At 44.6% G+C, this 26,655-nt stretch overlaps 2 protein-coding genes and 1 pseudogene across 2 annotated transcripts; all 3 read left to right on the forward strand.

The window, feature by feature from the left end:
* Positions 1-87: 87 nt before the first annotated feature.
* On the forward strand, positions 88-9,808 carry LOC130482704 (zinc finger protein 501-like). The gene is made up of 4 exons (XM_056855568.1): positions 88-172; positions 4,218-4,374; positions 5,131-6,018; positions 9,724-9,808. The coding sequence occupies exons 1-4, from the start codon at positions 88-90 to the stop codon at positions 9,806-9,808; spliced, it is 1,215 nt and encodes a 404-aa protein (XP_056711546.1).
* A 1,930-nt stretch (positions 9,809-11,738) lies between these two features.
* Positions 11,739-26,209, forward strand: LOC130482793 (zinc finger protein 665-like). The gene is made up of 7 exons (XM_056855688.1): positions 11,739-11,801; positions 13,416-13,542; positions 14,121-14,213; positions 15,027-15,112; positions 17,022-17,148; positions 17,567-17,659; positions 24,111-26,209. Exons 1-7 carry the CDS (start codon positions 11,739-11,741, stop codon positions 26,207-26,209), a joined length of 2,688 nt encoding a protein of 895 aa, XP_056711666.1.
* LOC130493611 (U1 spliceosomal RNA) lies at positions 22,345-22,475 on the forward strand (annotated as a pseudogene).
* Positions 26,210-26,655: the final 446 nt, after the last annotated feature.

Here is a 26,655-nt window from a genome sequence, read left to right on the forward strand (position 1 = left end):
GACAGAATTAATCTGGTTAGGAATGACTGAATCTATGTGCACAAGCACACCTAATTGTGTGCTTTTTTCTGATAAAAAGGAACCAAGATGGTGAAACCTGGCCTGATATCCCAGCTGGAAGAGGAGGAAGAGCTGTTTCTCCTGAGCTCTGATGAAGAGGAGGGACTTGCAGGTAGCTGCTTAGATATCTGTCCTGGGACTGGGTGTTGCCTGTGCTTCGTTCCAAGGGTGGGTGGATTTCTGTGGCCTTATTTATCCTCACAGTTAGAGTTTCTCCTCCAAAGACCTTGGATGAACTGTGAAGGCTGAAATGATGCCTGTAGGTGTTGAATCTATGAAAATCGGCGACTTCTTCTCCATTCTCAGATCACTTATGCACAGTCAATCCAAGTATTGTCTTCTCTGTGAGGCATTCTCTGGCAAGGGTGTTTGACAGCCCTGTTTCTCCTGAGCTCCCTTTAGCTGGACAGGACAGGCCTTCACGCAGAGACATTGTGCCTGCAAAATAAAGGATGTGCTTCAGCACAGAGACACGATCCAAAGCAACCCCAGACAGCTGTCCTATGAACTCATTTTACCTCCCCACTCCTAGTGGTGAGTGGGAGAACTGTCTACAAATGCAGTTCTTCTACAAACTGTTTGAGCTAAACTCCTGAGCATTAAGCAGAGTACAAACACAGCTGTTACAAAGCAAAAATACATAGATATTTGTGGATAGTTTTAGAGGGTAGCCATGTTCGTCTGCAGTGGAACAGCTAGATTTCAGTCCAGCAGCACCTTAGAGACCAACGACATTTTTGAGGTGTACGCTTTTGAGAGTCAAGGCTCCCTTTGTCAGATACAGGTCTCTTCCAGTCCCTCAGACAGAGATTCTCATCTGTTGGATCTACAACAAATATTTTTGTGATTCCAGTACCCACCTGATGTAAGGAAAGTTGAAGGCAAGTGGGAAAGTTGAAGGCAGCTTGTAAGGAAAGTTGAAGGCAGCAGGAAAACAGGAAGACCGAACAAGAGATGGATAGACTCTATAAAGGAAGCCACGGCCCTCAATTTGCAAGATCTGGAGGAAACTGATTCATAAGGTTGCCTCTAGTTGGAAATGACACACACACACACACACACACACACACACACACACAGTGTCCTCCAAAATGTCCTGTTTTTGACTGCCTGGCACAGATCTTGCAAAGTGAGGGCCGTGGCTTCCTTTATAGAGTCAATCCATCACTTGTTGGGGCTTCCTCTTTTCCTGCTGCCTTCAGCTTTACCTAGCATGATTGTCTTTTCCAGTGACTTTTGTCTTCTCATAATATGTCCTCTAAGTACAACAGCCTCAGTTTAGTCATTTTGGCTTCTAGGGTCAGTTCAGGCTTGATTTGATCTAAAACCCACTGATTTGTTTTTTTGGCCGTCCAGGGTATCTGTAACACTCTCCTCCAACACCACATTTCAAAGTAATCTACTTTCTTCCTATCCACTTTCTTCATTGTCCAGCTCCCACACCCATACATAGTAATAGGGAATACGATGGCATGAATTAACTTGATCTTGGTTGCCAGTGACACATGCCTACACTTCAGAATCTTTTCTAGCTCCTTCATGGCTGCCCTTCCCAGTCTCAATCTCCTTCCGATTTCTTGACTGCACTCTCCCTTTTGGTTGATGATGGAACCAAGGAATAGAAAGTCTTCAACAATTTCAATTTCCTCATCGTCAAGCTGAAAGTTGTGTAATTCTCCTGTTTTCATTACCTTTTTCTTGATGTTCAGCTGCAGTCCTGCATTGGCACTTTCTCTTTTAACTTCCAGCAGTAGTCATTTCAAGTTTTTGCTATTTTCTGCCAGTAATGTAGTATCATCAGCATATCTCATTGTTAATGTTCCTCTCCACAATTTTCACTCCACCTTCCTCTAAATCTAATCCAGCTTTTCTAACGATATGTTCTGCTTACAGATTGAAGAGGTAGGGGGATAAATACATACTTGTCTAGCACCTTTGCCAATTGGAAACCATTCTGTTTCTCCATATTCTGTCCTAACCGTGGCCTCTTGTCCAGAATACAGGTTGCTCATCAAAACGATCAGATGTGGTGGCACTCCCATTTCCTTTAAAACCAGCCACAGCTTTTCATGATCCACACAGTCAAAAGCTTTGCTGTAATTTATGAAACACAAGCTGATAGTCTTCTGAAATTCTCTCGTATGCTCCACTGATCTCTAGTGCCTCTTCCTCTTCTGAATCCAGCTTGAACATCAGGCATTTCTTGTTCCATATATGGTAACAGTCTTTGTTGTAGAGTGGGGTATGAATCTGATGAAATAAAATTTTAAAATTTTAAAAAGCACTGGGTCTAACAACACCAGCCATACCATTTCAGGTTCATTCACTTGTTCCTCTTTCAGTGTTATATATATGTCAACAAAAGTCTGCAATGCCCTTCTGCTCTGTACATCAGACAAACAGGTCAGTCCCTAAGCAAAAGATTAAATGGACATAAATCTGACATTAAAAACGACCACTTGAAAGGCAGTGGCAGATTATATTAATCTTCCAGATCATTCATTTGCTGACCTGAGAGTCGCAGTCCTTATCCAATGCAGCTTCAAGGAGAGATTACAATGTAAGATTGATGACTTTAATATCCTTGTCGCACTACAAATGCTAATTTTCTGCTAAATGCTAATTTTCTAAGCATTTCTGTTACGCTGTAATCTATCTTCTTACAAGGTGCACTGTACCTCTGCATCCTCAGTTTCTTCTTTGCTTCACCCTTCCCACTGTCGGACTAGGATAAAAGGACACAGAGATCTCCATTCTGACTCGTATAAGATGAAATCACTTCAGACCACGCGAAGTGATGGTATCACTTTACTCCGCTCTGGTTAGACCTCACCTAGAGTATTGTGTTCAGTTTTGGGCACCACAATTTCAGAAAGATGTAGACAAGCTGGAACGTGTACAGAGGAGAGCAACAAAGATGGTGAGGGATCTGGAGACCAAGTCTGTACTTGAAGGGCTGTCATTTAGAGGAGGGTGCTGAGTTGTGTTCTGTTGTCCCAGATGATCGGACCAGAACGAATGGGTTGAAATTAAATCAAAAGAGTTTCCCTCTAGACATTAGGAAGATATTTCTAACAGAGTGGTTCCTCAGTGGAACAGGCTTCCTCTGGAAGTGGTAAGCTCTCCTTCCCTGGAGGTTTTTAAGCAGAGACTGGATGGCCATCTGTCAGCAATGCTGATTCTATGACCTTAGACAGTTCATAAGAGGGAGGGCATCTTGGCCATCTTCTGGGCATGGAATAGGGGTCATTGGGTGTGTGTGTGGGGGGGGAGATACTTGTGAATTTCCTGCATTGTGCAGGGGGTTGGACTTGATGACCCTGGTGGTCCCTTCCAACTCTATGATTCTATGAAAGGAGCCTTCACTCTTGAAAGCTTCTAGCCAGAAACTCTTGTTGGTTTCTAAGGTGCTACTGGATTTGAAATTAGGTATTTGTGGAAACTGTCATATCATGACACCAGGTTCCCATTTCTTTCAGCAGGAGATGTTTGGGAGTCAGCAAGCAAAGGAAAAGATCATCCCTTGAGGGAGAAAGCTGATATGTATTCAGACATGAAAGAGAAGGTTGAACATTATGATGCTCTGAGGAAGAAGGAGGGAAAACATTCACATAAAGGGAGGAATAATTCCAGTCTTTTACAGGGCGACCACTCTCTACAGGAAAAAATATACCAAAGAGGCAAGAGGAGTGAGCGCATTGCAAGGACAGGAAATTTTACTGAAAAATCAGTTGTTAAAATTCAACAAAACACCTGTACCAGAAAAAAAGTATATAAATGCCTGGAGTGTGGGAAAAGCTTCCGACTGAGTGGAAAACTTGCCATCCATCAAAGAATTCACACAGGGGAGAAACCATATAAATGCGTTCTGTGTGGGAAAAGTTTCAGTCGGAATGACAGTCTTACTTCCCATCAAAGAATTCACACAAGGGAGAAACCATATAAATGCCTGGAGTGTGGGAAAAGCTTCAGAAATAATGCAAGACTTTCTTCCCATCAAACGATCCATACAGGGGAGAAACCGTATAAATGTCTGGAGTGTGGGAAAAGCTTCAGTCAAAGAATTAACAGGGAGGAGAATCCATATCCATGCTTGGAGTGTGGGAAGAGCTTCGCAAAGCATGGAAAACTTTCTTCCTACCAAAGTATTCACACAGAGAAGAAACCATATCAGTGCCTGGAGTGTGGGAAAAGCTTCAGTCATAATGGAAGTCTTACTTCCCATCAAAGGATTCACACAGGGGAGAAACCTTATAAGTGCCTGGAGTGTGGGAAAAGCTTCCGTTATAATGGGCATCTTACTTCCCATCAAAGGTTGCACACAGGGGAGAAATCTTATAAGTGCCTGGAGTGTGGGAAAAGCTTCAGTCATATTGGGAATTTTACTTCCCATCAAAGGATTCACACAGGGAAGAAACCTCCTAAGTGCCTGGAGTGTGGGAAAAGCTTCAGTCGGAATGACAGTCTTTCTTCCCATCAAAGGATTCACACAGGGGAGAAACCATATCAATGCCTGGAGTGTGGGAAAAGCTTCAGTCGGAATGACAGTCTTTCTTCCCATCAAAGGATTCACACAGGGGAGAAACCATATCAATGCCTGGAGTGTGGGAAAAGCTTCAGTCATAATGGGAGTCTTACTTCCCATCAAAGGATTCACTCAGGGGAAAAACCATATAAATGCCTGGAGTGTGGGAAAAGCTTCAGAAATAATCGCAGACTTACTGTCCATCAAAGAATTCACACAGGGGAGAAACCATATCAGTGCCTGGAGTGTGGGAAAAGCTTCAGTAATAAAGCAAAACTTTCTTCCCATCAAAGGATTCACACAGGGGAGAAACCATATCAGTGCCTGGAGTGTGGGAAAAGCTTCAGTCACAATAGGAGTCTTACTTCCCATCAAAGGATTCACACAGGGGAGAAACCATATCAATGCCTGGAGTGTGGGAAAAGCTTCAGTCATAATGGGAGTCTTACTTTCCATCAAAGAATTCACTCAGGGGGAAAACCATATAAATGCCTGGAGTGTGGGAAAAGCTTCAGAAATAATCGCAGACTTACTGTACATCAAAGAATTCACACAGGGGAGAAACCATATCAATGCCTGGAGTGTGGGAAAAGCTTCAGTGATAATGGGTATCTTTCTTCCCATCAAAGGATTCACACAGGGGAGAAACCATATAAATGCCTGGAGTGTGGGAAAAGTTACAGTTATAATCGCAGTCTTACTATCCATCAAAGGATTCACACAGGGGAGAAACCTTATAAGTGCCTGGAGTGTGGGAAAAGTTTCAGTCGTAATTACAGTCTTACTTCCCATCAAAGGATTCACACAGGGGAGAAACCATTTACATGCCTGGAGTGTGGGAAAAGTTACAGTTATAATCGCAGTCTTACTATCCATCAAAGGATTCACACAGGGGAGAAACCTTATAAGTGCCTGGAGTGTGGGAAAAGTTTCAGTCGTAATAACAGCCTTAGTATCCATCAATGGATTCACACAGGGGAGAAACCATATAAATGTCTGGAGTGTGGGAAAAGCTTCAGTGAAAATTCAAAACTTTCTTCCCATCAAAGGATTCACACAGGGGAGAAACCATATAAATGTCTCGAGTGTGGGAAAAGCTTCAGTGAAAATTCAAAACTTTCTTCCCATCAAAGGATTCACACAGGGGAGAAACCATATGAATGCTTAGATTGTGGGAAAAGCTTCTCTCAGAGTGGAAAACTTTCTACCCATCGAAGAATTCACAGAGGGCAGGAACTATGTAAATGTGTGGAGTGTGGGAAAAGCTTCTGTAATGATGCAAGACTTTCTTCCCATCAAATGATCCATACAGGGGAGAAACCATATAAATGTCTGGAGTGTGGGAAAAACTTCAGGCGGAGAGATAGTCTTACTTCCCATCAAAGAATTCACATGGAGGAGAAACCATATAAATGCCTGGAGTGTGGGAAAAGGTTCAGTTCGAATAATGGTCTTACTTACCATCAAAGAGTTCACACAGGGGAGAAACCATATACCTGCCTGGAGTGTGGGAAAAGCTTAAGTAGTAATGTAAAACTTTCTTCCCATCAAAGGATTCACACAGGAGAGAAACCATATACATGCCTAGAGTGTGGGAAAAGCTTCCGTGACAGTGGACAACTTAGTACCCATCAAAGAATTCACACAGGAGGAACCATATAGATGTCGAGTGTCAAAAAAGCTTCCATCTTTGTAATCAGCTTACTTACCATTATACGATTTGCATAGGGGTAAAGCCATATAAATGTCAGTAGTGTGAGGAAAGCTTATTTCCACACACAGTGGGTAAAGCATATGAATGATCTTACTTATAGCTAGTACCCTGGTGACACCCACCAGTCACAGAGTAGTTTCTGGTGTCAGTCTACTGAGGGACAGAAAGGGTACAGCCAGTCCCCACCCACCGATGCCGCCACACCCCTTGACCCCCTCTCCCATTGGAGGAAAAACCCGAGCAACTGTGTAACCATAATAGGACTGTGATGTTAGCAACACTCCAGGGTACCCCACAGATGAGTCACAGAGGATTGTCACTGTCTACACAGAGCTTTGGATTCCCTGAGGATTACACCTTATCTCCAGACCACACAGACCTGTCCCCCTGGAACAAATAGCAGCTTCAGAGAGAAGACCCTAGGGTTTCACATCTCCACTGATCTCCTTTTCCTTCCCACACAGAGCCCACTCCAAGCTCAATTCCAAGATTTCTCAGAATTTCCGGAGTCAGAACTGGCAAGCCTGGATGAGTGTTTCAGTCATGGGCCCATCAGGCAGTGGTATGGCATATACTGGGGGGAACGGATGACAACACCCTCAACTGAGTCCTAAACACTTTAGGGAAGGGTGCCCATGTGTCAAAAGGGCACATAAAGCTGAACCGCTCGGGAGGGCAGGGATGGTAGCTCAAAGAAATAGCATACCTGTTCTAGCAATCCACCATTGAAATTCATAGTTCACAGATCTGTGCTGCGTAAAGGTACTAAAATTATGCACACAATTTTCTTCAGTAAAGCGAAACAAATTTCCTGCCGAAGATCATTATGCTTTCCCCCCGTAGACTATTCATAGATCCATGGTAAAAGTAAACGAGATACTCTAAAATCTTTCATTTTCCTGTCAAAAATGCCGTTTTTTTTACTTACAAGCCAGTTTGGTGTTGCCACGCTATATTTAGGAATGTACATAAAGATGTGAACAAAAGACCCATGGACGTATTTAAGAAAAGCTGGAAATTGTATCATGAATATGTGTCTTAAACTGCTTTTTAAATCTGTAAGATACGTTGCTGAGTAATATAATTAATCTTATCAATGTATCTGGTAGATGAAGACTAGAATCTAGGGAATTCAATTAAGTTCTTTGTCTTTTATTAACTGGAATATATAGTATTCAAGATGAATAAACAATAGTTAAAGTTGGTTATAATAGTATGCATTATCTAGAATACAAGAAGAATGTTTGAATAGACTAATAAGCAATTCACTAGTAAAAATAATAAAATGAAGTTATTTTTTTATTAATTGAAAGTAAGAGGAAGACAGAATGTAGTAAAAATGACACCCGGAATAGTGTTGTTTTGTTATATGTTAGAATAGGGAAGGTTATTGTTATGTACTGTATTATACATAGGAGCCCAGTGGCGCAGAATGGTAAGCTGCAGTACTGCAGTCCAAGCTCTGCTCACGACCTGAGTTTGATCCCGACAGTAGCCCGCTCACGGTTGACTCAGTCTTACATCCTTCCGAGGTCGTTATAATGAATACCCAGCTTGCTGGGGGTAAAGGGAAGATGACTGGGGAAGGCACTGGCAAACCACCCCATAAAAAAAGTATGCTTAGTAAATGTCGGGATGTGACGTCACCCCATGGGTCAGGAATGACCCGATGCTTGCACAGGGAACCTTTACCTTTTTTTTACTTTTTCCTGTATTGTAATGTTTGACATGTTTGTATGGTTTTGTTTTGGGTTGTAAGTAAATGGAAAATAAAAACATTTCATGAAAAAATATATTTAGGAATGTATAAGCATACATCCAGGGTGTGTAGGTACAATATTTTTTTCTGTTAAAAAAATCAAATGTAGCTATTAAATTAATCTAAGCAATTGCATATTACCCAAACTTCTATATTTCCTTATAATATACATACCAAACCGGGCTGGCATTACAGAGTGTGCTCCTCATTGTCAACCCAAAAGAGATAGTACTAAAAGGTGATCACAGCCTTCCTTAAATAGAGCCTGTATGATATAATCTGCTATGACTTTTCCTAATTAGAAGAGAGGCTAGAGAGAGAGAGAAAATGTGGGGCAAAGTGAGAGAAAGGCTACTATGCTCTTTAGCTGGAAAAGTTTTTTTTTAAAAAAACACCAATGCACCCATGAAATGCTGAGTTAATACCGAAAACCAAAAATCATTGCAGACAAAGCCAATCAATTTCCCCATTCAAACCCTTTGGTGCAAGAGTTCCCAGAGTGTAGATTCAAAATGTTTCCCTCCTCTTTAAAAGTCTCTGTGGTTGAGAAGTCGCAGCTGATACTTGTTCCACAACCCAGAAGCAAAGGTCTTCATTAGTGTGAGCACAGGTGGTGAAATGATAAACTCACCCTTTGGAGGGTGGACTCTGTGGCATTATACCCTGCTGAAGCCTCTTCTCTCCCCAAACCCTGCCCTCCTCAGACTCCACAGCCAAATCTCCAGGAGTTCCCCAAACCTAGCGACTTTTACTGGCAGAACCAAGCCTGGAATCTGTGGTTTCCTAGCAACAGCCACTGAGGGACTCTGGCTGTACCAAGCACATGTCTATTGCTGTGATAAGTTGTAAAGGGCTTTATAGCTCACTTTAGCAGATCTGTATTCTAGAGAGCAAGACCAGGACATCAGCATAGAATAATACAGGAACTGGATGACAGCACATGGACAGGGGTATCCTGCAGCCCCAGTACAAAATCATGGAGGTATAAATTAAAGAGATGGGGTGCAAGAACACAGCCCTGCCGTACTCCTGTGTGGACAGGGATTTGACTAGATAAGGAGCCCAAGTTGTTTCATTTGACATATAATGAGTTGCCAGAGTAGAGGTTCAGAATTAATCTCATAATTAATATCTGTTCCATAAACATGCCAGAGACAGATTCAAAGGCAGCTCTTAATAACTGCTGCTTACCAATGTCCAGGGGTGTCTAGCGAGTGTTTACGAATCAACTCTAACTTTAGGTCATCCCATTAAAATAGGCACAGTATAGCCCGACCCTTGGCTGTGGGAGATGTTTATTTGCTGCTGGGTAACACCTTTTCCTGAGATGCAGGGTTTGCATTTTGTGCGCTGAGTCCCTTGAAAGGCTCTCTAGGGTTACATTGAGAGAGCCAGGGGGAGTCAGTCCTAGAGAGGCAAATGGGGGGTGGGAGGTGGGTTTAATACTCTCGCCTGGCTGCAGACGCCTCGCATTTTCCCGGGCTTCTGCTTGAAGGGCTGGGAGGGAAGCTGGTGAGCAAATGGGGAATATGGGGCGGAGGAGGGGAAATAGGGGCTGGGGGCTGCAATGCAAGACCTGAAACTAAGAGAAAAGAGGGGAGGCGGAGCAGGGGGGGTGGAAAAGACCTCTCCCCCACACCTTCTCCCCGCCCCATCCTGCCCCAGGAGGAGCCTGGTGGCCCCTTTGTGCAGCGCCGCGTCCGGACCCAGCTGCGCCTTGGGAGGCTGGACGGGGCTGCAGGCTGCCTAGAGGCACGTCGGCGAAGGAGAGGGAGAGGGACGGATGGGGCAGAGCCGGGGGTGCTGCAGGGAGGTCTAAGGGGGCTGGGAAGAAGAGGGGCTTTGGGTGGGGAACCCGGACTGTGTCTCTTCTTGGGTCTGGGATGAGTCACCCAAGGCGCAGCAAGGGAGCGTCTTGGAGGAAACTTTCCACCTCCTTTTGGAGGAAACTTTCCAGCCATTTCTTGCTGCCCCCACCCCCAAATCATAGGGCTCTCTTTACAAATAGCATTGGGGGGGGGGTGCCTCTGGCCACAACCTGGGCCAAGAGGATCCCAGTTCCCTTCACCTCTGAATTTCAGAGTCTGCTGCTTGAATGGCTAGGAGGGATCTGGGAAGCGCAAAGGGGCTTTGGAGGGGGGAGATATTGGGGGGGGGGGGTTTGCAATACAATTCCCAAAGCAGAGAGAAGGGAGGGGTGGGCGAGAGAGAGAGTCCGCATTAGAGAGAGACGCTTTGTGCAGAGCCAAAGAAGAGCCGCCTGATAAAAATCTGATTAGAGGCAGGAATAGGAAAGGGACCTACTTTAGGATTTGGACAGGGGAGGGGGCAAGCCTGCGGAGAGGCAGAGGGGGTAGGAGTTTCTTCCAGATCTGGTCTATGGAAAACTTATATATATATATACACACATATACATGTATTGAGGTATACTATTTTTATTATGTAAAAGTTTTTTATTGTTGGTCTGGGACCGTATTAAACATTTCATTCAACTAATATATAAATACATAGCACTTAAAAATAATATATCAGATCTACAATGCCCAATTCTCTAATCACCGAAAAGTATCATGTAGAGAAGGGGGGGAGAAAACAAACTTTAAAAAGCAAATTAAACAAGGACCAATTTTTTTTTTTGCTTCATGGTAAGATGCCAGAGTTCTCTACAGCACCACCCATTCCCATCCACTTAATTATATAGGTGTATACGGACCAATTCCCATAATGACAGATTGAAAGAAATTAAAGGGAGGGGAGAAGTCACGGTAATATTTGTTTGAAGGCTAGAAAGTAAATAAAAATATTGGGGGGGGGACTTGGGGAGAGAGAGGAAGGAAGAGAAAAACATGATAGTTAAAACATAATATCAAAGATGCCCAGATGAAAACAATTTTTTTTAGCTCAACTCCAGGCTGAGTAGATTAATATAGAAGTGGACAATCTAATATTCTTTAAATGATCACAACTAGCTACTCATTTCTCTGTAATATCCATAAACTCTCCTCCATCACCACTTTTCAAAGAAATCTACTTTCTTCCCATCAGCTTTCTTCATGGTCAGCTTTCTTTCACACCCATACATAGTAATAAGGAATGCTAACCTGATCTTGGTTGCCAGCAACAGACTCTTACATTCATGGATATTTTCTAGCTCCTTCATGGCAGCCCTTCCCAGGTTCAGGCTCCTTCAGATTTCTTGGCTGTAGTCTCCTTTTTGGTTAACGATGAAGCCAATGAATAGAAAATCTTGGAACAATTTCCATTTCTTCATGGTCAATCTTAAAATTGGATAATTCCCCGACTGTCATTACTTTTGTCTTCTCAATGTTCCAGTGTAATCCTGCTTTGGCACTTTGTGTTTTAACCGTCTTCAGTAGTTGTTTCAAGTCTTCACTCTTTTCTGCCAGTAAAGTGGTATCATCTACATATCTCAAATTCTTAATGTTCCTTCCACCAATTTTCAATCCCCATTTATCTAAATCTAATCCATCTGTCCTTGTAATATGTTCTGCATATGGACTGAAGAGACAGAGAAGCAAAATGCATCCTTGTCTAATACCTTTGCCAATTGGAAACGATGCTGTTTCTCTATATTTTTCTCCTCCCCGCAGCTGCTGACTCCTGGTTTCCTCCTCTCATTCTTTCTCTTCCTCCTAGGCAGCAGAGAAAAGATACCCTTGATGCCTCCTCCTCTTTCTCCTGTTTCTGATGAAAGGAAAAGAAGCACTATGCAGCAAGCTCAGGTAAGGGAGGCGTGAAGTGTGGAAGAATCACTGGGGAGACATACAGTGGAGGGCAGGGATGCCTCCTTCTCGGTTGCAAGACTCAGAGCATCAGGCTTGTGGCCCTGTGTTCTGGCACAGCACAAAGTCAAGTCTGCCCACTGGGGAGGCAGGAAAGTGGCCCCCCCCAACTAGGATGGTGTGTGTACAGAAGCCCAGGCAGAGCCTATGGAACAGTATTGACCCATGAATATGGACATCTCTGGCCTCTTCCCCGCAAGGCTGCTAGCCCCCCTGGCTATGAAAATAGCCCCTCTGGGTCCAATATGGCCATGAGGGCTGGGAGTGTGTGTGTGTTGGGGGGCCAAATGTCCCCCCAGGACTCTTCTCTCCTTCTCTTTGTGGTAGGGTTGCCAACCTCCAGGTGGTACCTGGACAACTCCCACTATTACGGTTGATCTCCAGACAACCAAGATCAGTTTCCCTGGCGAAAATGGCTGCTTTGGAGAGAGGAATCTATGGCATTATAGCCTCTTGAGCTCTCTCTCCCCTCCTAAACCCCACCCTCCCCCGGATCCACCTCAAAAATCTCTAGGTATTTCCCAAGTCTCCCTATCTCTTCAATCTATATGCAGAACATATAATTAGGAAAGCTGGATTAGATTTAGATGAAGGTGGAGTGAAAATTGGAGGGAGGAACATTAATAGTTGAGATATGCTGATGACACTACATTATTGGCAGAAAATAGTGAAGATTTGAAACAACTACTGCTGAAAGTTAAAAGAGAAAGTGCCAAACCAGGACTACAGCTGAACATCAAGAAAACAAAAGTAATGACTACAGGAGAATTACACAGCTTTAAGGTTGACAATGAGGAAATTGAAATTGTTCAAGACTTTCTATTCGTTGGCTCCACCATCAACCAAAAGGGAGACTGCAGCCAAGAAATTAGAAGGAGATTGAGACTGGGAAAGGCAGCCATGAAGGAGCTAGAAAAGATTTTGGAGTGTAAGGATGTGACTCTGGCCACCAAGACTAGATTAATTCATGCCATCGTATTCCCTATTACTATGTATGGGTGTGAAAGCTGGACAGTGAAAAAAGCTGATAGGAAGAAAATAGATTCCTTTGAAATGTGGTGTTGGAGGAGAGTGTTACGGATTCCGTGGACTGCCAAAAAAACAAATCAGTGGGTTATAGATCAAATCAAGCCTGAACTGACCCTAGAAGCTAAAATGACTAAACTGAGGCTATCGTATTTTGGTCACGTCATGAGACGACAAAAGTCACTGGAAAAGATCGTCAAGATAGGAAAAGTTGAGGGCAGCAGGAAAAGATGAAGACCCAACAAGAGATGGATTGACTCAATAAAGGAAGCCACAGCCTTCAATTTGCAAGATCTGAGCAAGGCTGTCAAAGATAGGACATTTTGGAGGACTTTCATTCATAGGGTCGCCATGAGTCGGAAGCGACTTGACGGCACTTAACACACACACATTTCCCAAGTGGGAGTTGGCCACACTACTTTGTGCTCCTCTTCCAGTAGTAATTTCCTTTCTCTTGCTTCTTGGCTTTTCTTCCCATGGACCATTTTTCCAGTGATGTAAAGAAATGCTTCCTTTTTCTTCCTCCAGGGTGGGGTGTCCTTTAAAGAGGTGGCTGTGTATTTTACGAAGAGGGAGTGGATCTTGCTGCACCCAGCCCAAAGAGCCCTGTACAAGGAAGTCATGCTGGAGAATTTTGGGAATGTGGCCTCTCTGGGTGAGGATCCTTTTCTCCTGGGCTGTCTCCCTCTTGCTGGGAGGAAGTCCCTTAAGAGGAAGGACGTGGTCAGGCAGTCCTGGCCTGGGCCTAATGGCTGATCTGTGCCACCCTCCATGATCCTTCCTCTGATGTGGGAGGGGTTCTGGGCTTGCAGAGAGGGGGCCCCTGCCTGGCAGTCCTGTGTCTGGACCACATGAGAGGGTGTCAGAAGAAGCGCCAAGTGATGCTTTGCCTGGAGATGGAGCAGTGTAAGGACGGGCTTCCCTCCCATCTGGGCCTTACCTTGCCTGGGCTGAGAGGTGGTTGTGGAGTGAACTCTGCTGGCTCCTCTGCCACTTTACCTAGTTCCCAGCTGGCATTTCAAGAACAGCTGGCCATACAGTAGGCACAGAACTGCCAGTGCCAGATGGGTTGTTGTTGACCCTGTAATGTACTCGACCGTAGTTATCTGGCCAGTCAACAACCTTATTAGTTGTGTGTTTTGGAAAGGACAGTTGATCTCACTGGGAATTGTTGAACATATATGTGCTCACAGAAGAGTTATAATTTTGTTTTTTGTTTTTTTTATAAAAAAGGACCTGAGATGGCTAAACCTGACCTCATAACCTGGCTGGAAGAGGAGGAAGAGCCTTTTCTCCTGTTCTCTGAAGAAGAAAAGGGATTGTCAGGTAGTTGTTCAGACCTGTCGTGGGACTGCATGAGCGGGCGCATTTCCACAGTTGCTTCTCCTCCAAAGAGGATGAACGCGTTGTGAAAGCTGAAATAATGCTTTTGGATCTTTGTGAAAATTGGCGACTTCCTTCTTCCAAGTCAGATTGTGTCTTCCAAGTATGATCCACTCTAGGAGGCAGAGGCTTTCAGAGGGAGGGCTGTTTGCCAACACTGTTTCTCCCAAGTTCCCTTTGACTAGAGATACCAGGCCTCCATCTTGGGATGCGGTCGATGGAAAGCAAAGCTCTTTTTTTTTACTGTAGAGAAGTGACCCAAAAGAACCCCAGACAGCTCTCACCTGAATTAATTTGCCGCCTCAGCACACAGCAGTGTTGTAAGCCATTCTGGAGGGTCGGGTGCATACAATATGCCCATATAAAATCTAGCACCTTGCAGAGGGAATCCAGACTTTCTCAGCATATTTTCCACCCTAGCCAGGATTTGTATGTTCCAATTAACAGTTGATTACCTGTTGTCTGGAGCAGCCAGTCGGGACTCTGATTAAGTACTCCAACAAATGTTTGGGAGGGGATTTGGCGGGGGGTGGGGGCTTCGACTGCAGATCCTTCAGTAGAGCTTAGCGGGGCATAATGCCACAGCGTTCACCCTCCAAAGAAGCCTCCACCCGGCCAAGGGAACCGACCTTCGAAACCTAGAGAACAATTGTAAGTATAGGAGATCTCCAGGCACTATTGGGATGTTGACAACCTCTGCTCAACAGAAAATGTGCATACTAGAAAAGATTTTCCCGCCCTTTCTCTCCCTCACAGGCAACAGTGGAAAGACATCCTTGATGCCTTTTCTGCCATCTCCTCCTTGTGGTGAAGGGAAAAGTGGCACCATGAAGCTAGCTCAGGTACATGGGAAAGGCGGGGTCCACTGGGGAGGTGTGTGGAGGATGGCAGTGAGGCTTCCTTCTGTGTTGCAAGGCTCAGAGGATCGAGTTCCTTTCCCTTGGTTCTGGCACTGGAAGATTTGGGGCTTCCCCTGGGGAGCTAAGAAAATGGTCACCCCCTGCCTAGGATGGCATGTGCGGAGAAGATCAAGCAGAGCCCCTGAAAGAATCATGGAGCATGAATATCTCACAGAAAACTATATTGTCCTTCACCATATGGCTATTTCTGGTCTCTTCCCCACAAGGCTGCTAGCCCCCTATGCCTGAGGACAGCCCTTCTGGCCCCAAAATACCCCCAAGGTGGGCTGTGAGGGAGGGGCAAATGTCCCTATGAAAAATTATCTGATTCGTAGTCACTCTAGGAAGCTGCAACGAACTCAGCTCTCGAAGAAGTGAACTGAGCCACACAACCACCTCAGGGCAAACTCTCTGAAAGAGATTTATTTCATTGTCCTGCTGACTCCTTTTGTCCTAACTGAGCAGCCACCCCTGCTTGGTTGGCTCAGCTTGAATGTATAGAAATGCACCCTTTCCTCATGGCCTGATGCCTTGGGAAGATAGTAGGTGCGTATTTTACATTTTGTGCCCTTCAGCTGTGTGCTTTAACAAATTATCAAGGATGTCATGCAGGAGAATTTTGGGAATGTGGCTGTTAACGACAGGACTTTTGGGAGGTCATTAATTCATAGGGTCGCCATGAGTTGGAAGCGACTTGAGATGGCACTTGACACACACACAGCACACACAGCTTTGTGCACCTGAGGCAATTATACCAGTATTGTTTCAAAGTGTGTTATTTCTGTCTTTACATTAAAATGCTCTCAGTCTCTGAGCACACTTTCAGACTTTACGGCAGGGGTGGGGAACAATTTTTCCGCCAAGGGACATTTGGATATTTATAACAAATTAGCCGACCAATCCCCAAGCAGGCAGCTGCCCCAGATGACCTCTCTGCACAGGCAAGCAAGCAGACATCCAACCGTTGGCACAATCGCCCACCTGGTGGCACAGGATGGTGTTTTGCACCAGGAGTTGCTCCTGCTCCGCATGGTTGGGGGCGGATTCTACAGCCGGCTCCTGCTACCTCCGCCTGCAGGGATGAAATGAGGACACACTGGCTAAGAACTGCCCCCCCCCCCGCACACATTCTGGCCTTGTTCCTTTAACCCTTCCATTATCACCACTTCCGCCACCAGCTCTATTGTAGTACAGAGGGAATATATTTCTCCACGGCCTGGGTGGGAAAGGGTTAACACAGTTTCTTGGGCAGTCCTAGCAGCTTCATAGCTAACGACTCTTCTGCAAGGGGGGAAAAGGTTCCCTTTCTCAGCAAAGCAAACTCACAACCACCTTGAATAGAGGCTATTCCTGTCCGCGGGAGGGGACAGATCGCCAGTCATAGATCTTTCTGCGCTAGAGATCTGCCAGGACCCACGAAGGGCCGGACCAAATGATTTCGCGGGCCTTCAAGAGCCCCCGGGCCTGACTTTCCCCACCCCTGCTTAACGGTGTTAACTCACTCACAGAGCTGTCTCAGCCTTTTCTCATTCTGCTCAGGCCCCAACTGAGGAGAAACCAAAAGTGGGTGTTAGACTTGCCTCTTTCCTGGCCTCTCCCAGGAACTCCAACATAACTGTTTTCCCCCATATTGCTGCTTTTGTTATGGTTCTGATCAAACTACATAAGAATACAGAGATTAACATGGATACATATTATTAAAATCATGAACATGTGACATCCCCGTGGGGCTCTTCTGTCTTTCCCTTTCTTCTGGTCTTCCACTAAAAATGTATTATCTCTGTTTTTTGCTTTTCCCCTCTGGGCCAACTTTCCAATGATGTAAAGAAATGCTTCCTCCTCCTTCTTGCAGGGCGGGGTATCCTTTGAGGAGGTGGCTGTGTATTTCACCCAGGGGGAGTGGGCCTTGCTGCACCCAGCCCAAAGAGTTCTGTACAAGGAAGTCATGCTGGAGAATTTTGGGAACGTGGCGTCTCTGGGTGAGGATCTTTTCCCCCTGGGCTGTCTCCTTGCTGCAGGGAGTGACTGTAACCCTGACCACATGAGAGGGCATCAGAAGCAGTGCCAAGGGATGCCTGGTCTGGAGAAGGTGGGGTGGTGTAAGGAGGGGCTCCCCTCCAGTCTGGGTGTTGCCTCACCAGGACTGAGGTGTGGCTGTGGAGGGAACTTTGCTAGCTTCTCTGCCACTTGCTTAGTTCTCAGCTGGCATTTCAATCAGACCTGAGCACAGAGCAGGGAAACAACTTGCAGTACCAGATGGATGATTCTTGGCCCTGTACTGTACTCCACCCCTCTTAGTTACCTATATTTTTGAAGGGACAGAATTAATCTGGTTTGGAATGACTGAATCTATGTGCACAAAGCACACCTAATTGTGTGCTTTTTTCTGATAAAAAGGAACCAAGATGGTCAAACCTGGCCTGATATCCCAGCTGGAAGAGGAGGAAGAGCTGTTTCTCCTGAGCTCTGATGAAGAGGAGGGACTGGCAGGTAGCTGCTTAGATATCTGTCCTGGGACTGGGTGTTGCCTGTGCTTCCTTCCAAGGGTGGGTGGATTTCTGTGGCCTTATTTATCCGCACAGAGTTTCTCCTCCAAAGACCTTGGATGAACTGTGAAGGCTGAAATGATGCCTGTAGGCGTTGAATCTATGAAAATCGGCGACTTCTTCTCCATTCTCAGATCACTTATGCACAGTCAAGCCAAGTATTGTCTTCTGTGAGAGGCACTCTCTGGCAAGGGTGTTTGACAGCCCTGTTTCTCCTGAGCTCCCTTTAGCTGGACAGGACAGGCCTTCACGCAGAGACACTGTGCCTGCAAAATAAAGGATGTGCTTCAGCACAGAGACACAATCCAAAGCAACCCCAGACAGCTGTCCAATGAACTCACTTTACCTCCCCACTCCAGCCCAGAGCAGTGTTGCTTGTGATTGGGAAGGGTCCGGGGTAAACTGTATACTAATCCTGGCTTTCCCAGCATATTTTAAACCCTATCCAGAATTTGTCTCTTCTGATTAACAGCCAAGGGCCTTTTGTGCAAAAAACCAACAGTTGAACACCATGGACCAAAAGATCTGAGCATAGGAAAATAAAATATGTAAAACTGCATCTCATCTCCTCACTCTTATCTTACCTCTGTGATGTGTAAAGAGTGAGACAAATTTGATTTATTAGATCCAGGTTTGTTAATCAGATTAAAATCATCCCAGTTACTTGTTTCAGGTAGCCGGTCATACTTCATCCAGTCAAGTACCGATGTTTCTCTGCTGGTTGATGGTTGCTTCTGACTGCTTTGTCATAACATTGCTACCCCAGACATCCCCCCCAAAAAAACAAGAATGGCTGCCCCCCTTGTTAAAGCCTGTATGTCTCCTTCCTATAACTCCCAAGGCAGGAAATGCCTGCGATTTCTTAAGCAATTAGGCCAGAATACAAATTCTCCCTTGTCTCTCAGCTAATCACAGTACCTGTGAAAGGCTGTTCATATAATCACCACAGGCCACAGATTAGTTAATACCATCTAGTCTGTCATGGGCCAGCCTGCTGAGGCTTCCTCAGACGAAGAGGACCTTTACGCAGTAGAAGAGAGGAACAGCAGCAAGCTAATCAGACACAGATGGTGGAATGTCCCCCATGTCTACAACCACCCAGGACTCACCTGAGTTCAACAGTAGCACCGCCAAAGGTGCAGAACATTCCTACTTGAGCATAGAAGGAGTGCTAGGTTACAAGCACTATGAAGAGCACTACTGGCTGACAGCGATGAGAATAATGAGCTCTCTCCAGCAGAGTGCTGAGTCAGAGGAACCAGCAACAGCTGTTTCTTCTTAGGCTTATTTAAGTAGGTGCTTGCATCCAGGCTGATGTGGGAACAACTTGTTACTACTACCCTGTGTTCTCTTGGTCCTCTGATCATTCCAGCAACTCTTGTGGCCTTGACCTTGGAACAGACTTTGACTTGACATTTGAACTTCCCTTTTGATACTGACACTTTGGATCCAGACCTAGAGTAGCCCAATATTGACCCTCAGACTGCTATCTGATTACACTACCTGTTTCTGGCCCTCAGATCTGCTGGCATTCATGACTTTGTTCATCTCAGGACCAGACTCCCTACCAAGACACTGAAAGCGTTTCCAGATACCAAGCCTTTGGATTTGGTTCATGATGCTAATTTGGTTCCTGATGTAAGTTCAGGCTACTTTTTTTGCGCTGTGCTCATGCAAAATATGGCAAAAAGAAGGAAAATGAGGGACTAACACTGCTCATACTGGTCTTAAGTTACGAGAGCATAATGAGGGATTGACTTCTTTGCTAGCTCTTTCCCGCACCTTTCCTTTTACAAGCGGGTTTACTCTCTGCTGCCCCATCTGCCTTGAATTAGAATTTCAGTCTGTAACCTGGCAACTAGACTTGGCAAAAGAATCAGCGGATGCAGGGGCATCCTGTCCATTAGGTGGCCTTAAGTGATTACCTAAGGCACCAGTGGTGGAGGGGTGCCAGTCAGCTCTCTTGCACTCCCAACCGCTGCTCTGCCACCCCTCCCCTACCGAACCACCCTTCATTCCGTTTTCTGTGATGTTAAGAATGAACTTCATACTTTGTTTCTTGTTCTCATTAGACTACCTCCTTCTCCATCTGCTCCTCTCTTCAGACCCTCTGTGCCAAATCCATGTGTGTTAAAGCATGAGTGGCTGTCCCTCTCTTAAAGAGTGCCCTTGTTCTCCCCACAACTTCTCCAAAACTCACCCCCTGTAAATTTACCCAGATAAGAAAAGGAATTGAGGTGGTGAGTGGGAGAACTGTCTACAAACTCAGTTCTTGTACAAACCGTTTGAGCTAAACTCCTGAGCATTAAGCAGAGTACAAACACAGCTTTTACAAAGCAAAAATACATAGATATTTGTGGATAGTTTCACAGGGTAGCCATGTTTGTCTGCAATGGAACAGCTAGACTTCAGTCCAGCACCACCTTAGAGACTAAATTTTGAGATGTATGCTTTTGAGGGTCAGGGCTCCCTTTGTCAGATACAGGTGTCTTCCAATCCCTCAGACAGAGGTTCTCACCTGCTAGATCTACAACAAATATTTTTGGGATTCCAGTACCCTCCTGATGTAAGGAAACAGATCAGCAAAGCCAGAATGATATCAAGGGATAAACTGCTACAAGATAGGCCTAAACGAAACAACAACAGAACACCACTGGTAGTCACATACAGCTCTCAGTTGAAGGCAGCTTGTAAGGAAAGTTGAAGCAAGTAAGGAAAGTTGAAGGCAGCAGGAAAAGAGGAAGACCCAACAAGAGATGGATAGACTCTATAAAGGAAGCCACGGCCCTCAATTCGCAAGATCTGAGCAAGGCTGTCAAAGACAGGACATTTTGGAGGACATTGATTCATAGGGTCGCCATTAGTCGGAAATGACTTGACGACACTTAACACACATACACACACAAACACACACAGTCCTCCAAAATGTCCTATCTTTGACAGCCTGGCTCAGATCTTGCAAATTGAGGGCCGTGGCTTCCTTTATAGAATCATTCCATCTCTTGTTGGGTCTTCCCCTTTTCCTGCTGCCTTCAACTTTACCTAGCATGATTGTCTTTTCCAGTGACTCTTGTCTTCTCATAATATGTCCTAAATACGACAGCCTCAGTTTAGTCATTTTGGCTTCCAGGGTCAGTTCAGGCTTGATTTGATCTAAAACCCACTGTCCAGGATATCCGTAACACTCTCCTCCAACACCACATTTCAAAGTAATGTACTTTCTTGCTATCAACTTTCTTCATTGTCCAGCTCTCACACCCATATATAGTAACAAGGAATACGATGGCATGAATTAATCTGAACTTGGTTACCATTGACACATCCTTACACTTCAGAATCTTTTCTAGCTCCTTCCCAGTCTCAATCTCCTTCTGATTTCTTGGCTGCACTCTCCCTTTTGGTTGATGATGGAACCAAGGAATAGAAAGTCTTCAACAATTTCAGTTTCCTCATCGTCAACCTTAAAGTTGTGTAATTCTTCTGTATTCATTACTTTTGTCTTCTTGATGTTCAGCTGCAGTCCTGCTTTGGCACTTTCTCTTTTAACTTCCAGCAGTAGTCGTTTCAAGTCTTCGCTATTTTCTGCCAGTAATGTAGTATCATCAGCATACCTCAAATTGTTAATGTTCCTCTCCACAATTTTCACTCCACCTTCCTCTAAATCTAATCCAGCTTTCCTAATGATATGTTCTGCTTACAGATAGAAGAGGTAGGGGGATAAAATACATCCTTGTCTAACACCTTTGCCAATTAGAAACCATTCTGTTTCTCCATATTCTGTCCTAACCGTGGCCTCTTGTCCAGAATACAGGTTGCGCATCAAAACGATCAGATGTGGTGGCACTCCCATTTCCTTTAAAACCAGCCACAGCTTTTCATGATCCACACAGTCAAAAGCTTTGCTGTAATTTATGAAACACAAGCTGATTTTCTTCTGAAATTCTCTCGTATGCTCCACTGATCTCTAGTGCCTCTTCCTCTTCTGAATCCAGCTTGAACATCAGGCATTTCTCGTTCCATATATGGTAACAGTCTTTGTTGTAAAGTGGGGTATAAATCTAATGAAATAAAATTTAAAAAATCACTGGATCTAACAATACCAGCCATATCATCTCAGGTTCATTCACTTGTTCCTCTTTCAGTGTTATATATATGTCAACAAAAGTCCGCAATGCCCTTCCGCTCTGTGCAAACAGACAAACAGGTCAGTTCCTATGCAAAAGAATAAAAGGACATATATCTGACATTAAAAACGACCACTTGAAAGCCAGTGGCAGATTATATTAATCTTCCAGATCATTCATTTGCTTACCTGAGAGTTGCAGTCCTTATCCAATAACTACCACTTGAAAGCCAGTGGCAGATTATATTAATCTTCCAGATCATTCATTTGCTGACCTGAGAGTCGCAGTCCTAATCCAAAGCAGCTTCAAGGAAATATTACAATGTAACATTGATGACTTTAATATTCTTGTCGCACTACAAATGCTAATTTCCTGCTAAATGCTAATTTTCTAAGCATTTCTATTATGCTGTAATCTATCTTCTTACAAGGTGCACTGTACCTCTTCATCCTGAGTTTTTTCTTTGCAGCACCCTTCCCACTTTCTGACTAGGATATAAGGACACATACTTACCTGGCAGGGGAGACACCTTGATCACGAAGGAGGTTTTCCCAGGGTGAGGCTCATCCCTTGCACTGCGGGTGGGCTGACCCCTGCAATTTTCCCAAATGCGGGAAACTCGACTGATATAAGGACTCAGAGATCTCCATTCTGACTCGTATATGATGAAATCACTTCAGATCACGTGAAGCAATGGTATCGCTTTACTCTGCTCTGGTTAGACCTCACCTAGAGTATTGTGTTCAGTTTTGGGCACCACAATTTCAGAAAGATGTAGACACGCTGGAACGTGTCCAGAGGAGAGCCGCAAAGATGGTGAGGGGTCTAGAGACCAAGTCCTGTGAGGAAAGGTTGAAGGAGCTGGGTATGTTTAACCTGAAGAGGAGAAGACTGAGAGAGGACATAATAACCATCTTCAAGTACTTGAAGGGCTGTCATATAGAGGAGGGTGTCAAGTTGTTTTCTGTTGCCCCAGATGGTCGGACCAGAATGAATGGGTTGAAAATAAAAGAGTTTCCATCTAGACATTAGGAAGAAATTTCTAACAGAGCGGTTCCTCAGTGGAACAGGTTTCCTCTTGAGGTGGTAAACTGTCAGACTTCAGTACCTCTATGATTCTTTAATAGGGAACTTCACTCCAGACGTAGCAGCGAGTTGAAAGTTTTATTAAGAAAGCAATAGGTTCAGAAGGTCCATACAAACATAAGGCCTGGATACAGATGTGGGGGAACACCGGACATATTTATAGGGACATACAATAGAATTGATTACATTAGGAACAGAACACAAAAGGACATGGTGTAGCAGAGCTGTCTTGAACGGATCAGATACAATGTAACAGTAAGAACAGTGATCTCCGGTGATCTCCCATTAAGAAACCTACATGTGAAATTGATGCGTAAATGGCTGGGCGATCTCCCAGGCTCTCAGGCATTGTTCCTCGGTCCCTGATATCAAAGCAGTGAATCTCAGGGCGATTCCCCATAGAAACGCAGATGCCGGGCGTGTGATGGCTTAGAAGTGTGTGGGGGGGGAACGGAACTGGTCTGGACTCCATTTTTTTGTAGTGAGGAGCCATCTTGTTAGAACCGGGGCCCGACTGGATGCCCTCACTGACATAAGCTCTCCTTCCCTAGAGGTTTTTAAGCAGAGACTGGATGGCCATCTGTCAGCAATGCTGATTCTATGACCTTAGACAGTTCATAAGAAGGAGGGCATCTTGGCCATCCTCTGTGCATGGAGCAGGGGTCATTGGGTGTATGTGTGGGGGGCGGTAGTTGTGAATTTCCTGCATTGTGCAGGGGGTTGGAATAGATGACCCTGGTCGTCCCTTCCAACTCTATGATTCTATGAAAGGAGCCTTCACTCTTGAAAGCTTCTAGCCAGAAACTCTTGTTGGTTTCTAAGGTGCTACTGGATTTGGAATTAGATATTTGTGGAAACTGTCATATCATGACACCAGGTTCCCATTTCTTTCAGCAGGAGATGTTTGGGAGTCAGCGAGCAAAGGAAAAGATCACCCCTTGAGGGAGAAAGCTGATATGTATTCAGACATGAAAGAGAAGGTTGAACATTATGATGCTCTGAGGAAGAAGGAGGGAAAACATTCACATAAAGGGAGGAATAATTCCAGTCTTTTACAGGGCGACCACTCTCTACAGGAAAAAATACACCAAGGAGGCAAGAGGAGTGATTGCATTGCAAGGACAGGAAATTTTACTGAAAAATCAGTTATTAAAATTCAACAAAACACCTGTACCAGAAAAAAAGTATATAAATGCCTGGAGTGTGGGAAAAGCTTCCGACTGAGTGGAAAACTTGCCATCCATCAACTAATTCATACTGGGGAGAAACCATACACATGCCTGGAGTGTGGGAAGAGCTTCAGGAGGAGTGGAAACCTAATTCGCCATCAAAGAATTCATACAGGGGAGAAACCATATAAATGCATGGAGTGCGAGAAGAGCTTCGGAAGGAGTGGACACCTAATTTCCCATCAAAGAATTCACACAGGGGAGAAACCATATAAATGCATGGAGTGCGGGAAGAGCTTCGGAAGGAGTGGACACCTAATTTCCCATCAAAGAATTCACACAAGGGAAGAACCATATAAATGCCTAGAGTGTGGGAAAAGCTTCAGTAGGAGTGGAGACCTTACTTCCCATCAAATAATTCACAGTGGAGGGAAACCATATACATGCCTGGAGTGTGGGAAAAGCTTTAGGAAGAGTGGATACCTAACTGTCCATCAAAGGATTCACTCAGGGGAGAAACCATATAAATGCATGGAGTGCGGGAAAAGCTACAGGGAGAGTGGATACCTAAATGTGCATCAAAGGATTCACTCAGGGGAGAAACCATATAAATGCATGGAGTGTGGGAAAAGCTACAGGGAGAGTGGATACCTAAATGTCCATCAAAGAATTCACACAGGGGAGAAACCATATTCATGCCTGGAGTGTGGGAAAAGTTTCAGTCGTAATGGCACTCTTAGTAGACATCAAAGAATTCACACAGAGAAACCACATAAATGTCTGGAGTGTGGGAAAAGCTTCTGTAATAATGCAAAACTTTCTTCCCATCAAAGGATTCACACAGGGGAGAAACCATATCAATGCCCGGAGTGTGGGAAAAGCTTCAGAAATAATCGCAGACTTACTGTCCATCATAAAATTCACACAGGGGAGAAACCATATCAATGTCTGGAGTGTGGGAAAAGCTTCAGTAATAATGCAAAACTTTCTTCCCATCAAAGGATTCACACGGGGGAGAAACCATATCAATGCCTGGAATGTGGGAAAAGCTTCAGAAATAATTGCAGACTTACTGTCCATCATAAAATTCACACAGGGGAGAAACCATATCAATGTCTGGAGTGTGGGAAAAGCTTCAGTAATAATGCAAAACTTTCTTCCCATCAAAGGATTCACACAGGGGAGAAACCATATCAATGCCTGGAGTGTGGGAAAAGCTTCAGTTGGAATGACAGTCTTTCTTCCCATCAAAGGATTCACACAGGGGAGAAACCATATCAATGCCTGGAGTGTGGGAAAAGCTTCAGTCATAATAAGAGTCTTACTTTCCATCAAAGGATTCACACAGGGGAGAAACCATATCCATGCCTGGAGTGTGGGAAAAGCTTCAGAGATAATGGGAGTCTTACTTACCATCAAAGAGTTCACACAGGGGAGAAACCTTATAAGTGCCTGCAGTGTGGGAAAAGTTTCAGTCGTAATAGCACTCTTACTAACCATCAAAGAATTCACACAGAGAAACCACATAAATGTCTGGAGTGTGGGAAAAGCTTCAGTAATAATGCAAAACTTTCTTCCCATCAAAGGATTCACACCGGGGAGAAACCATATGAATGCCTGGAGTGTGGGGAAAGCTTCAGTCGGAATTACATTCTTACTTCCCATCAAAGAATTCACACAGGGGAGAAACCTTATAAGTGCCTGGAGTGTGGGAAACGTTTCATTTGTAATGGCCATCTTACTAGACATCAAAGAATTCACACAGGGCAGGACCTATGTAAATGTGTGGAGTGTGGGAAAAGCTTCTGTAATGATGCAAAACTTTATTCCCATCAAATGATCCATACAGGGGAGAAACCATATAAATGTCTGGAGTGTGGGAAAAACTTCAGGCGGAGAGATAGTCTTACTTCCCATCAAAGAATTCACATGGAGGAGAAACCATATAAATGCCTGGAGTGTGGAAAAAGGTTCAGTTCGAATACTGGTCTTACTTACCATCAAAGAGTTCACACAGGGGAGAAACCATATTCCTGCCCGGAGTGTGGGAAAAGCTTCCGTGACAGTGGAAAACTTAGTACCCATCAAAGAATTCACACAGGAGGAACCATATAAATGCCGAGTGTCGGAAAACTTCCGTCTCCATAATCAGCTTACTTACCATCATACGATTGGCATAGGGGGAAAACCATATATATGTCAGTAGTGTGAGGAAAGCTTATTTTCACACACAGTGGGTAAAGCATATGAATGATCATACTTACAGCTAGTACCCTGGTGACACCCACCAGTCACAGAGTGGTTTCTGATGTCAGTCCACTGAGGGACAGAAAGGGTACACCCAGTCCCCACCCACCGATGCCGCCACACCCCTTGACCCCCTCTCCCATTGGGAGGAAAAACCGAGCAACTGTGTAACCATAATAGGACTGTGATGTGAGCAACACTCCAGGGTACCCCACAGATGAGTCACAGAGGATTGTCACTGTCTACATGGAGTTTTGGATTCACGGAGAATTACACCTGATCACACAGTCCCGTCCCCCTGGAACAAATAGCAG

Source organism: Euleptes europaea, chromosome 1 (genome assembly GCF_029931775.1).
Source record: "Euleptes europaea isolate rEulEur1 chromosome 1, rEulEur1.hap1, whole genome shotgun sequence".
Classification (NCBI taxonomy): Eukaryota; Metazoa; Chordata; class Lepidosauria; order Squamata; family Sphaerodactylidae; genus Euleptes; species Euleptes europaea.

What these genes read in the sequence shown, in the direction of transcription:
- LOC130482704 (XM_056855568.1), top strand. Translation starts at nt 88, where the DNA reads ATGGTGAAACCTGGCCTGATATCCCAGCTGGAAGAGGAGGAAGAGCTG. An exon ending in CATCTTACTTCCCATCAAAG is followed by an intron (nt 4,375 to 5,130) that starts GTTGCACACAGG and finishes TGTACATCAAAG; the next exon opens with AATTCACACAGGGGAGAAAC. An exon ending in TGCCTGGAGTGTGGGAAAAG is followed by an intron (nt 6,019 to 9,723) that starts GTTCAGTTCGAA and finishes ATCCTGCCCCAG; the next exon opens with GAGGAGCCTGGTGGCCCCTT.
- LOC130482793 (XM_056855688.1), top strand. Translation starts at nt 11,739, where the DNA reads ATGCCTCCTCCTCTTTCTCCTGTTTCTGATGAAAGGAAAAGAAGCACT. An exon ending in TGGGAATGTGGCCTCTCTGG is followed by an intron (nt 13,543 to 14,120) that starts GTGAGGATCCTT and finishes TTTATAAAAAAG; the next exon opens with GACCTGAGATGGCTAAACCT. An exon ending in TGGGAACGTGGCGTCTCTGG is followed by an intron (nt 17,149 to 17,566) that starts GTGAGGATCTTT and finishes TCTGATAAAAAG; the next exon opens with GAACCAAGATGGTCAAACCT.